The sequence below is a fragment of the Pelodiscus sinensis genome, chromosome 2 (assembly GCF_049634645.1).
Source record: "Pelodiscus sinensis isolate JC-2024 chromosome 2, ASM4963464v1, whole genome shotgun sequence".
In the NCBI taxonomy this organism is placed as follows: domain Eukaryota; kingdom Metazoa; phylum Chordata; order Testudines; family Trionychidae; genus Pelodiscus; species Pelodiscus sinensis.
Window position 1 is genome coordinate 157751171 of NC_134712.1, and position 12010 is coordinate 157763180.

The following is a 12010-nucleotide window of genomic DNA, read 5'->3' on the forward strand; positions in this document are numbered from 1 at the left end:
ATCGAGTAAAGGCACAATCTAATGCTAAATATCTAAAAAATATGAGAATTTATTTCTCTAAATCTATTTAGTAACTGAGCTGTGTAGTAATGGTTTTCCCATCCTGGGAAAATTTTGGAGATTTCTACATTTTCTCTTCGTGTCACATTGGGATGAAACGTCAAAATTTCACAGTGTGGGAAATCCATTCCCTATACAGCTCTGCTGCTAAATATATTCAGAGAAATTAATTCTTATTTTTCTGGTCCGAGTTAACTGAAGTGTTTTGTTTAGATTTACAAAAATTTCTAAATGTCTCAGTGTTGAGCTTGTAATGATTTAAGTCTTTTAATTTAGACATTAAATTTTTAAAGAATTAGTTTAAAACAGAAGTTTTGGTTTCATAAAGTATCAAAATGTCAAAATTTCTTAATTTTGATGTTATCAAAATGGTTTCTAAAAGAAAAATTTGTTGAAACTCATGCCCTTTCCTTCAAAAAAAATCAGCTTCATTTTTACTGTTTCTGTTGAGTAATTAAAAGAGTATTAGGATTATTAGGAGACAAAATAGCTACAGAATTACATATTCTTAACCCTTTTTCAAAAGGTAAAAAACTGCCTACCTCCTACATTGGAGGTAGCGCTGTCTAGCCATTTCCCAGAAGGGAAATGGGAGGCCTTGGACCTATTCTAGCAAATTGATCTAATTTTCTGTATAAAGTTTCTGTGTGTTAGTCACCTCACCTGTAAACTGGGGGTAATAATACTTCTTCATTGTCAAATGCTTTGAGAAAGTTCAGGGAGTGTGGAAAAAGGCTTTTTGTGAATACAATGTCATTACTGTTTTTGCAAAGTATAACAGTGTTTATGAAAGAAAAACTAATGGGTAGGTGGGGATGGGAGGAAAGGAGCAAACAGCCTCACTGAAGTCAGTGGTAGGGATTAAGTTTTGACCCACAGATGCTTTTTCACCAGTCTCCTTACAGTCTTTTATTTCAGTATCCCTAGTTTGTTCTGGCAAACTTTCATACTTCCACATGTCCAGAAATGCATATTGGGACAACCTGGGGGAAAGGACCATAGAGGAATGGAAGAAAAAACACCATCTGGGTGAAAATACTCATTTCACACAACTGGCCAACTGACTTCAGAAAGACTTGTAAACTACAGGCAGTCCCCGAGTTACGCGGATCCAACTTACGTCGGATCCTCAGTTACGAACGGGGCCATTCCTCTCCCTGGTCTCCAGCAGACCAGGGAGAGGAAGCAAAGCTGCAGAACACGTGGGCAGTGGACAGGGCTGTCTGCTGCCCACGCGCTCCGAGGCTTGGCTCTGCTTTGCCCCCCCCCCCCCGTCCCCCTGGTCTGCAGACCAGGGGGACGGGGGACGGGGCAAAGCAGAGCCAAGCCGCGGAGCGCCCGGCCAGCTGACAGCCCAGATGCGTCTGGGCTGTCAGCTGGCCGGGCGTTCCGCGGCTTGGCTCTGCTTTGCCCCGTCCCCCGTCCCCCTGGTCTGCAGACCAGGGGGATGGGGGGGGGGCAAAGCAGAGCCAAGCAGAGCCAAGCAGAGCCAAGCCGCGGATCGCGCGGTCAGCTGGCAGCGCGCTCCGCGGCTTGGCTCTGCTTTGCCCCCCCCCCGGTCTGCAGACCAGGGGGAGGGGGGGGGCAAAGCAGAGCCAAGCCGCGGAGCGCTCGGTCAGCTGACAGCTGTCAGCTGGCCGCGTCCTCCGCGGCTTGGCTCTGCTTTGCCCCCCCCATCCCCCTGGTCTGCAGACCAGGGGGGCGGGGGGGCAAAGCAGAGCAAAGCCGCGGAGGACGCGGCCAGCTGACCGCCCAGACGCATCTGGGCTGTCCGCTGCCCGCGTGTTCCGCCGCTTTGCTCCCCGTCCCCCTGGTCTGCAGACCAGGGGGACGGGGAGCAAAGCAGAGCAAAGCCACGGAGCCCGCGGGAAGCAGGACAGCCACGGCGCGTCTGGGCTGTCCCGCTGCCCCCGTGCTCCGTGGCTTTGCTCCGGACACCTGTGGTACAGCAGCTGGGGCGCTGCCAGTTGGTCCCGTAGTGCCGCTCTGGGCGCTACTGGACCAACCGGGCAGCACCCCAGCTGTTCTGCCCCAGGCGTCCTGAGTCAGCCACTGCTGGTCAGATTCAGCAGCGGCTGAATCAGGACGCCTGGGGCAGAGCAGCTTGGGTGCTGCTGGGTTGGTCCAGTAGCGCCGAGGAGCGGCGGTGCTACTGGACCAACCCAGCAGCACCCCAGCTGCTCTGCCCCAGGCGTCCCCAAGTCAGCCGCTGCTGAAACTGACCAGTGGCTGACTACAGGAAGCCCCTGCCCCGGGCTTCCTGGAATCAGCCGCTGATCAGTTTCAGCAGCAGCTGACTTGGGGATGCCTGGGGTTCTTAAGTTGAATCTGTATGTAAGTCAGAACTGGCGTCCAGATTCAGCCGCTGTTGAAACTGATCAGTTTCAGCAGCGGCTGAATCTGGACGCCAGTTCCGACTTACATACAGATTCAACTTAAGAACAAACCTACAGTCCCTATCTTGTACGTAGCCCGGGGACTGCCTGTAGTCAACCAGGATTTGAGCCTTTATCTCCCAAAATGTTATCAATGATAGCTTTTGAACATCTAAGGGCTGATTTTTAAAGGTGCTCTAATTGGCCTAAGCAGAGTTCCTCTATAAATCCCCCTCTTTTGGGCTGGGAAACATGCTTTATTGTTGACATTAATTTACACTTAGTTTGATTTTTGCAACCTCTTTCAGGAAGTCCAAGCATAAAGTAAAGGCAGTGATAAAATCCGGTACTAGCATTGGCTTCAACAGAGAGATAAATTCCATTAATTAGTCAAAATGAAATACAAATTTACAAATCATAAAAGTAGTTAGGAACTCCATTGTGCTTATTACTCCACATTTAATTCAGTGCATACTAATGCTCAATTAACATGATAAAAATACTACGGTTAAAAATATAATTAATGTAACTATTGCTTAGTTATAATTAAACAAATTATGCTGATATACACTGTTACAACAGTCATCTCATCCATTATATTGATGCAAATTTATTCTGCTTTTGAAGTGAAGCTATTTGAATTACATTTTTAATTATTTATCAAGCTGAATATCATAACCATGAAAATAGCCCCAGATATGGTTGAAAATAAATACTGTAGTTTCTCATCTTTGGAGAGGTACCCTCTGGCCTAATGATCTTTTAATCCAAGAGCGTAGATAAAAAGTGACTTCTAGTTCAAATACGAATGGGGCTTTCTGTAATAGAGAATCTGTCTGTACACCACAATGCATGAAAGGGAAATTAAATCAGTCATATTGGAAGGAGTGTCAGATGTTAATTATTTTGTCCATTGGTTTCAATAGGTCAACTTCTACTCATCCTGTCTAATCCTTGCCAATCAGACTCCAAATCAGTAAACCACTTAAACACGGGCTTTGCCTTAACCACAAGCTTAAATTCATGACTATTTGTCAAAGCACTCAAACACTAATATATGCTGAGATTTAAGCTTAAGCATCTGTAAAGTAAGATCCAAAGCAATTGTCAAGGTCTCTTATGCTGGTCTCTGGCTAATATTTGAAAATGCTTTGACATCCTCCTGTGGGATTTCTGTCTAGCCCTCTTTAGAAGCAGGGTCATTGACGCTCCTTGAAGAAAGTTGGGGCAAAGTAAAGGAGGATAACTGAGTTGGGGGGGGAACAAGGCAGCTAAAATATCTAAGAAAATAGCAGAGAGATATAATGCCTATTTGTGTGGCATGGAAGTGATATTTAGTTTCTAGCAGTGGTACCTAAATGGGGGACACTATGGTCTCCTTTTGTTTACCATTTAGACATTCTATATATCGTACATGTTTGCTTTTAAGAGTACATGTTATACAATTCTATTCCTTACAGTATGAGAATCCAGTATCATATTGTTGATGGCAAGGGTGTACAGATATTGTTCAAAAACTGAATATGTAGCCAGATTTTCCTAATATATGTTATAGTGTCATTATTTTAATATAGGTAAGGATATTTTAAATTTTTTAATATGATTTTTATTCTGGTTGTGTCTTGTATTGCTCTTTTAATATTTCTGATCTCTGTCAATGGGAGTTACAGTATTCCACAGAGTCACATCTTCCAGAGCGACTGCTTGTAATATTGTTCCTTGGTTTGGCCTATCGTTTGTTTTCTAAGGACTAACTGGAAAGCATTACTGGTATATAACAATCAGTTGTATATATAAATTGGATGACTGTGTCACTGAATTATGTCCATGCTACTGAGGTGCACACTATGAAAAAAGGCAAAACCATTTTTAAGTGGTACATTGCTATTATTGTGTCATGTTTGGTTGTAATTACTACTAAATTTGTATTTTTCAGGAATATTTTTATTGGAGTGATTAATTACAGCTAGAACTTGGTAGTAAAACCACATTATTTGCTTACAGCCTTCACATCCAAGGAGGAACGCTAAAATAAAAAATGCAATTATTTGGTGAACTGATTGTGGACCTTTGAATTTCCTACTGAAACACATTTATTGTGTCAGTGAAACCTATCACAGTAAAGGCACAGAGACCACTTGAAATACACTTCTACTTTGGGTTGCATTAAAGAAATAGTATTGTAATAAAAATTATGGGACACATACATCCCTAAGAAGATATTATTGTAAACTGTGGAATTTTAGGACAGATAAATTTGGCCCCATTTATTTAAAAACAAGGTGCCTTATCAATAACAACTTGTATTTTTCAATATGCATGACATTTGAAAATATTATTTCTTTCCACCTTTTAATGCATTTTGCCCAACTTGAATAGTGAAACTTGAGGACTCCTTTTTTTCTTTGGTTTTCATGTACTTTGCAGTGCTTTTTGTTTTGGGTTTCCTCTAACATTTACAAAATGATTTTCAATGCTTATTTTTTAAATACATGAAAAAAGCTTCCTTTCATATGAACATTTTCAAATACATTGTTGTCTTTTAAAAAATAGACAACCAAATTTTAAATTCAAGATTTCCAACTGTGCCTATTTTTTGAGTACCAACTTAAAGGGGGCTTTATTTTTCAGCGGGTGAGTGGCATGAGGCGCTTTCTGAAAATAAGGCACCTTTAGTTCAGGTAGACCAAAACAAATTACTGGGTACTTTTGAAAATCTTGTCTTAAATTTCTGGGCCTAACCAATGGACTTTTGGTATAAAAGATGTTGGGTCAAATTCAATCGTGCTGTTACAATGACGTCAATAGAATTACTCCACTAGTGCATTTGGCCATTTCTGATTTCCTTATTTCAGTTTGCATTATCATATTGCAATATAAAGGCATGTAGGAAAATATTTAATTGTTATGAGGCCTTTTGAGCTGTTTTGGATTCTTTTTTAAATTATCTCTTCCTTTTAGTAATATCAATTGGATTGTCAAATATCTATACCAATAACTTAACACGTACATAGTAAACCAGGACAGGGAGGGATACGCAACATCTAATTGTGGAGGAAGGATTCAGCTTCTTTTTTCATGACATATCCTGTAGATTGTGTACTGTGTAGGAAATGACCATTAAAAGTAGTACTTTCAGCTGTTTTTCATGAGATAAACTTAAGCTAAATGGTAGTGCTGAAACAGAGGTTTGTAAAATCTTCCCAAGATAAAGATGAAAAAATCTTGAGATACAGGATGTGTGCTCATTTCAGCCACACACACTATAAGCAAGAGTGTTTCTTCGAGCCACTGCCCAGGTAGTCTATCAGTGGCTGCTCCCAGTGGCAAAGAATTTGAGATGGCTGGCAACCAGTGAGAGTGGAGTGTGAGGCCCGGGTCCCACCCTACTCTCTTCTGCAGGAGGAATGCTTGGGCCTTAAACTGCCTTGTGGGTGGTGGGGAGGAGGAAAGGGAAAGCAGGGAAAAGAGAAGACTTTGTGCACTCCCCCCGGCTCCCACTTGTCTCCACATTTGCCCATGGACTATTCATGCACAAATAAAATGCAGCCGCTTTCCCCCTTTTCTTTATACGGGGCACATTTACTCTTGGTAAACAGACCTTTAAACTTAGGAGAAAAAAATTTTTTTTGGAAATTTACAACTGACTTTCCTTGATGTAAGAGAAACTACTGAGTGCACACAGAGTCCTTGGAGAGCATCTTTCAGTGCACAACAAATTAGAGGAGCAGAAGCCTTTCTATGACTCGGTGAACTTTCAATGTTGTTTTTGCCTCTACAGACTCACATAAATGTGGTAGTTAAAGAGCCAGGATTTGGTCACTGACATTCTATTTTCTGTAAGGTTTAACTGAGACTGCAGTTTAGAAAATTCTGGAACTGGGAAACATTTATGACACTCTCCAACTAGAAAACCAAAATAACTCAAAATAGCCAATTTCCTTGTGTCGGCATTTCTTGTTTAACTGTGTGGCTTGGATGGAGGAGGCATTTTATTAATGTTCTTTTTAAACTGGGTCAATTTTTAAATTACATCAAAAAGAGTGATTGATCAAGAAGAGAACAAGTTAAACTCATGTTATACCTCCCCATAGACATTTTTGTTTGTCTCCTTATTTTCCTGCATTCAACCTTAGCTCAAGTGAGACACACACCACAGTCACACACCCCAATCTTTCTGGCTTTTCAATTTCACCAACAATTTCATCTGATCACAGTCAACATCAGAAAATTACTAAAAGCACTGGAGGAAGGTTAGAGTGAATGCTGCCTGGGGAAATTTCAAGCCGCGTACATCCAATGAAGGGAGCATGGTTGGAGAAAGGGAATGTGGCCAAACTGCTGGTGTGTTCCAGCAATCCTCACCTGTCAGAACATTCTCCCAAAGCTATTCTAAGTGGCTTCTTGGGAAATTATGAGTGCCTCACAGCAACAGCCACCACTGAGCACTCTCTCTCTCTCTCTCTCTCTCTCTCTCTCACAGCACCAGCCACATCTGTAGGCCACCTCTGTATGCTTCCCCCCCATCCTCTCTCCCTCTCTCAGCAGGCATCTGGTCAATCTGGTCATAAGAGAGAGTCTCAAAGAGAGTGAGTGCACATTTTTCAACTGACAACACTAGGCTGGTCAGCCTGCCTTAGCAGTAGACGCTAAAGCATTAAGGTAACAGTGGGGGAGAGGGAAAGTGAAAGTGGACGCAGCCATAAATCACTATTAGTTTCCTCTTACCACTTGTTTTGGTATTCTATTCACTCATTCTCCAAATACGGTCGACAAATGCTTTACAACTGAATCTCTGACCTATGGTGACAGCTTCCTCATTACCACTTGCCTGTTCTAATATGCAGTTTTGAAGACATGGGCATACATACATTATATACATTCAGGGCTACAAACTTTTTCATTTAACCACTGGCATGACACATTTTATTCTCCTTTTTAAAACTATAATATCTTAATCTTTTCAATCACTCTCCATCTAAATTTTTCCTACACTTGGCTTATAGGAGTTTTGGTATATTAACATTTATTTTTGGGTTGTTTTTTTATTTACATTTTACATATAACTCCTTGAAAATAAAAACACTGCAAATGAAGAGCACCAAAATCAAGGCAATCAGTGTGGCCAGCGTTAATAACTCTATGCCGGAGGGAACGGTGTCCCCTGCTCTTCCTTGCACTTAATGATTCATTGATGAATCCGGGGGTTCTGCTAAGCATTTAGAAATTAGCCCTTCCTAGTGCTGCTAATGAGCCAAACAGTGAAAATCTTTTGGTCTGGTATTGATTTATGGGGATGTGCGTTTGTGCACCTGTTCTTATATTTCCAACCTCCCACTCTATTGCTATTTAGCCAACCCATTCCCAATTAACTGAGCTGCCAGACAAAACTAAATAATGTTCAAATTGCTTAACTCAATCAGCTGGATTTAAAAGTTTTTTTTTGTTTGGCACCATAGACTTTGTAATATTGTGGTGTGTGGTGAATTGTGAAAGGGCACAAACAACTCCTTAGAATACAGTATAAAGACCTCGAAGCATGCTGAGGCTTCTGTAGGTTTGATCATAAGCCTTATAATCAAGTAACAGTATTCTGATCCAGCTCTATGCTATTTACCCTGTAGGAGTTTTGATAACAGCACGCCCCCCAGATGGGGTGATGTCTCCAGTCAGCATCTTAAATGTTGTGCTTTTCCCAGCACCATTTACTCCCAGGAGCCCGAAGCACTAAGAGTGGAGGGAAGAAAAAAAGTAATCATTATCTGTAAGCGATATCACAACTAAGAACATTAACATTTCATCCTGGTTTTGTTTTTTTTCCCCACTCATGCACTAGTTTTGTGGAGAACACACATGTGGGTGTGTACATTTCAAAATCACCTAGTGACATGGGAATGCATATTTTCATACACATGCACACTCCTGTCTCTAAGGCGCATACTCTAATACTCCGTGGCTGTGTCTAGACTGCACCCCTTTCACGGAGAAAGGATGCAGATTAGACACAGCGCAATTGCAAATGAAGCGGGGATTTAAATCTCTCCCGCTTCATTTGCATGAACATGGTTTTTATCCCTGATTTTAAGAGGAATAAGGGATCTTTCGGAAAAGGCTTTATTTTCCGAAAGATCCCCGTCTAGACTGGTGCTTTTTGCCGGCAAAGCCCCGAGCCGGAAAAAAGCGGCAGCCATGTTCATGCAAATGAAGCGGGGGGGAGATTTAAATACCCGCTTCATTTGCAATTGCGCTGTGTCTAATCTGCATCCCTTTTCCGCAAAAAGGATGCAGTCTAGACACAGCCCGTGTGTGTCTGCGTGTACACCCTTACACATCCACCCACCCAGTACCTCTGAATTCATTTTAAAAAAGAATTCAGACATAAAACACAATGTAATAAAAATATTTTTTGATTACTGTTGATAAAGTTTTCAGAAATTTCCTAAATCCCACTTTGCAACATCTCACCTCTTTTCCCACAGTGTTGTGGGCGGTCTTGAAATACAATTTTTTCACTGACATCACTGCAGAATGAAGATTTAAATCTGCTTTATCCACCCTTCAGAATGCATGTGTACTGAAACATTGCACATCTTTATAATTCCTTGCCATGTCTCAGGCTGTGTCTAGACTACACAGTTCTTCTGGAAAAAGATACACAAATTGCAAACCACAATTTGCATATCTTTTTTCACTTCTTTTTTCAAAAGAGGCTTTTCTGACATTTGGTCCATCTACACTGGGCCAAATAAGGGGAAAAAACCCTTTTTTGGAACATCCCTTCTTCCTTAGAGAGCAAGGTTTACAGGGATGCCGAAAAAACGCATCTGCTCTTCTGAATTTTTTTTGGGAAGAGCAGATTTTTCCTTGGACATAGCAGAGATTTCTCAGGAGAACTCTGGTGTCCCAGAAAAAAATCCACAGTCTAGACATACCCTCAGTTACCACATCAGAAAAGGGCTGCATTGGGAATGAGGCTACCAGGGCAGGCATAAGGTTGTTTGATGAAACAACTATATTATTCTCTAATGATCAAATGTGCTCACCTTCCTATCAAACAACTAGAACCCAAAACTCAGATGTTGCTCTTTGCACCACATTGAGTACATTAACAGCCACCTCAGGGGGCAAGGATGATCATGAAGGGATCAGCTATGAGCTGTTCAATTTGCCACTCTCCCCACCCAAAATATATCAACTTGCCTGGAATTTGGAGGGAGGTGCACAGGTTGTAGGACAGTGTCTTAAAGAGGCGCTAGAAGTTAGGTTGTATGCACATTCGACTACGTATCTGCAGCTGATGTGACAGTAATGAGATAATTTAATTTTTACAAGCACTGAGGCCTTTCATGTTGTTCCTTAGCATGTGGTACACTAACAGGTCAATATTGTGGTTGGCAGTGTTTGAAATGTGCTAACCAAGTGTGCCCCAAACCCAGCACTGCACAGTATGTGCTAATAGCAGGGTAGAACCTTCTGCACATCCATGTCATTGAGATAAGCACTGCAACATGTATCCATGCTACAACAAGGCTTGCATTCTAGTGGTGTATGTTATTTTAATTACACTATTTATACTTTTATCTATGTTTTAATTAAAAGTCTGATATGTAGGCTTACATTAGCAATAATGAGTTTTGTGTTTGCCATTTTTCATAGCAGTTGATCACTGAAACCCACAGTGTCATGCACTTGTGTCTCACCTCCTCCAACTGGTTATGAGGAACCAGGATATTCCCTCCCTTCCTTGTCAGCATTTATGGAATAAAGGCAATAATTCCTCACATGCATTTTTAGAAGTTAAACCTCCACGTGCATCTTAAAACTGGAAAAACTAATTAACATTTCTCTGACATCTTAGGGTCCACTGTTTAAAGATTCAGATTTAGGTTTGCATTCATTAACATATACTGGGACTGTTTCCACAGGCTGAAATCCTTTTTGGTTTTAAACCCTTTCCTAACCAGAGCCATCCCTAACCATATGCAAAATATGCAGTTATGTAGGGAACCCGTAAATTTGGGCATCACTGGGTCTCAATGCTTCCTAATACTTCTTCTTACCCCTGTTCTGTGGCTCTGCTTCCTCTGAAGAGAATCTAGTTAACTTAAAAGTGAAAAAGCCAGTGAGACCTATTAGCAGAAGCTTTGAAAGAGCCATTCAAGTGATAATCAAGCCATTTAACAGGCACTTGCCAATCCCTGTCAGCTTCTGAGTTTACCAGTTCTGCCTACTTGTTTTTCCCTTTGATATTTTCATATCTTCTGCTCCTTGTTTCCCGCCCCCTTCCTTTTTTTCCTTCTCCCCTCTCCCCCATTTATTCTGGGTCTGCACATCCTAAATTCATAACTCTGGTCATCTGAAGAAGTGGGCTGTGCCCACAAAAGCTCATGATACCATCTACATGTTTTGTTAGTCTATAAAGTGCTACCAGATCATTTGTTGAATTTACTGTGTTAGTATTCAGGACCTTAGTTTACAATTTGTTTTAAAAATATTTCATTGGCGTGCTGCTGAAAATTATAAAAATCACATCGCCAAAAAATCATCTCCCCCTTCTCCTTGGCTGCCATAGGGGCACCAGTTTAATAACACTGCATAGGGCCTCATAAATCTTAAGGGCAATCCTGTTTGTAACTCAGACAAAACTCAATGATAATTCAGAGTTTAGTTTACGGTCTGTGAATTGTTAACAAGATATGCAGTGTAGTTTTTGCATAAACAATACTTCCAAATAAGAACTGACTGTAAATCTATGTTGCTTTTTATCTTTTAGGTTACTCTAATCCATACAACATCTCCATAAAAAACAAGCCAAAAAATAGTGCTCTCTGATGCAATGTACACACATATACACAAAAGAAACGTACACCAGAAAGTAATATATCAATCACCAACAATTGCTTCTAAAATGTTAACACTCCGTGGCAGTACTTTCAATTCTGCTCAACAATATCGATTTCTCAGAAATTACTGCTATTGGAAGGCATCTGCTAGCAACCAGAGAGCTTTGATTTCAGACTCTCTCAACATGCCAGAACAATTGCCCATGATTACAAAATTGTGTGGGTTTTTATTCTTTTTTTCTGAAGAGAAATGAAAAGCAAAGCAATAGAATCTTTTACCTCTCCCCTTGGTATCCCCAAGCTAATGTCTTTTACAGCGGTTTTTTTCTTGCTGAAACCTCGATAACATTTCCTGAGATTGTACAATAGGAGGATATCATTTTGAGTTTTTCCACCAAAGAGCCTCTTTTGCTCCACTTCTACATCCTCATCCTCAGAAGGACTGACTGGGCTGCTGATGGAACAATGAGTCCTGAGAAGAAAAGATGGCAAATTTTACAGTGTCATTTAGTGGATCACTAAAAAGAGCACTTCTGTGCATATTAGAGATGGCAGGGAAACAACTTTTAGTTCTACAAATATTCCTGACATTTCAGGGGAAAAAATCAACCCAAATCAGAACAAAAAAGATCCCAAACTCATAAATGTTAATGGAACCAAAATATAGTTTGTTTTGGAGCCTGGGCTCCATTTGTTAACACATGCAGCATTTGAATTTTCACAGGCTGACCA

General features: G+C 41.1%; 1 protein-coding gene across 1 annotated transcript in view; it reads right to left on the reverse strand.

Annotated features, from left to right (window-relative positions):
* Positions 1-12010, reverse strand: part of ABCA13 (ATP binding cassette subfamily A member 13) — a 281165-nt gene that overhangs the window by 44790 nt on the left and 224365 nt on the right. Inside the window, exons 54-55 of the mRNA XM_006136374.4 lie at positions 11558-11750; positions 8053-8162 (exon numbers count right to left, since the gene is read on the reverse strand). Coding sequence (XP_006136436.3) covers positions 8053-8162; positions 11558-11750 — 303 coding nt within the window. The remainder of the gene's footprint in view (positions 1-8052; positions 8163-11557; positions 11751-12010) is intronic.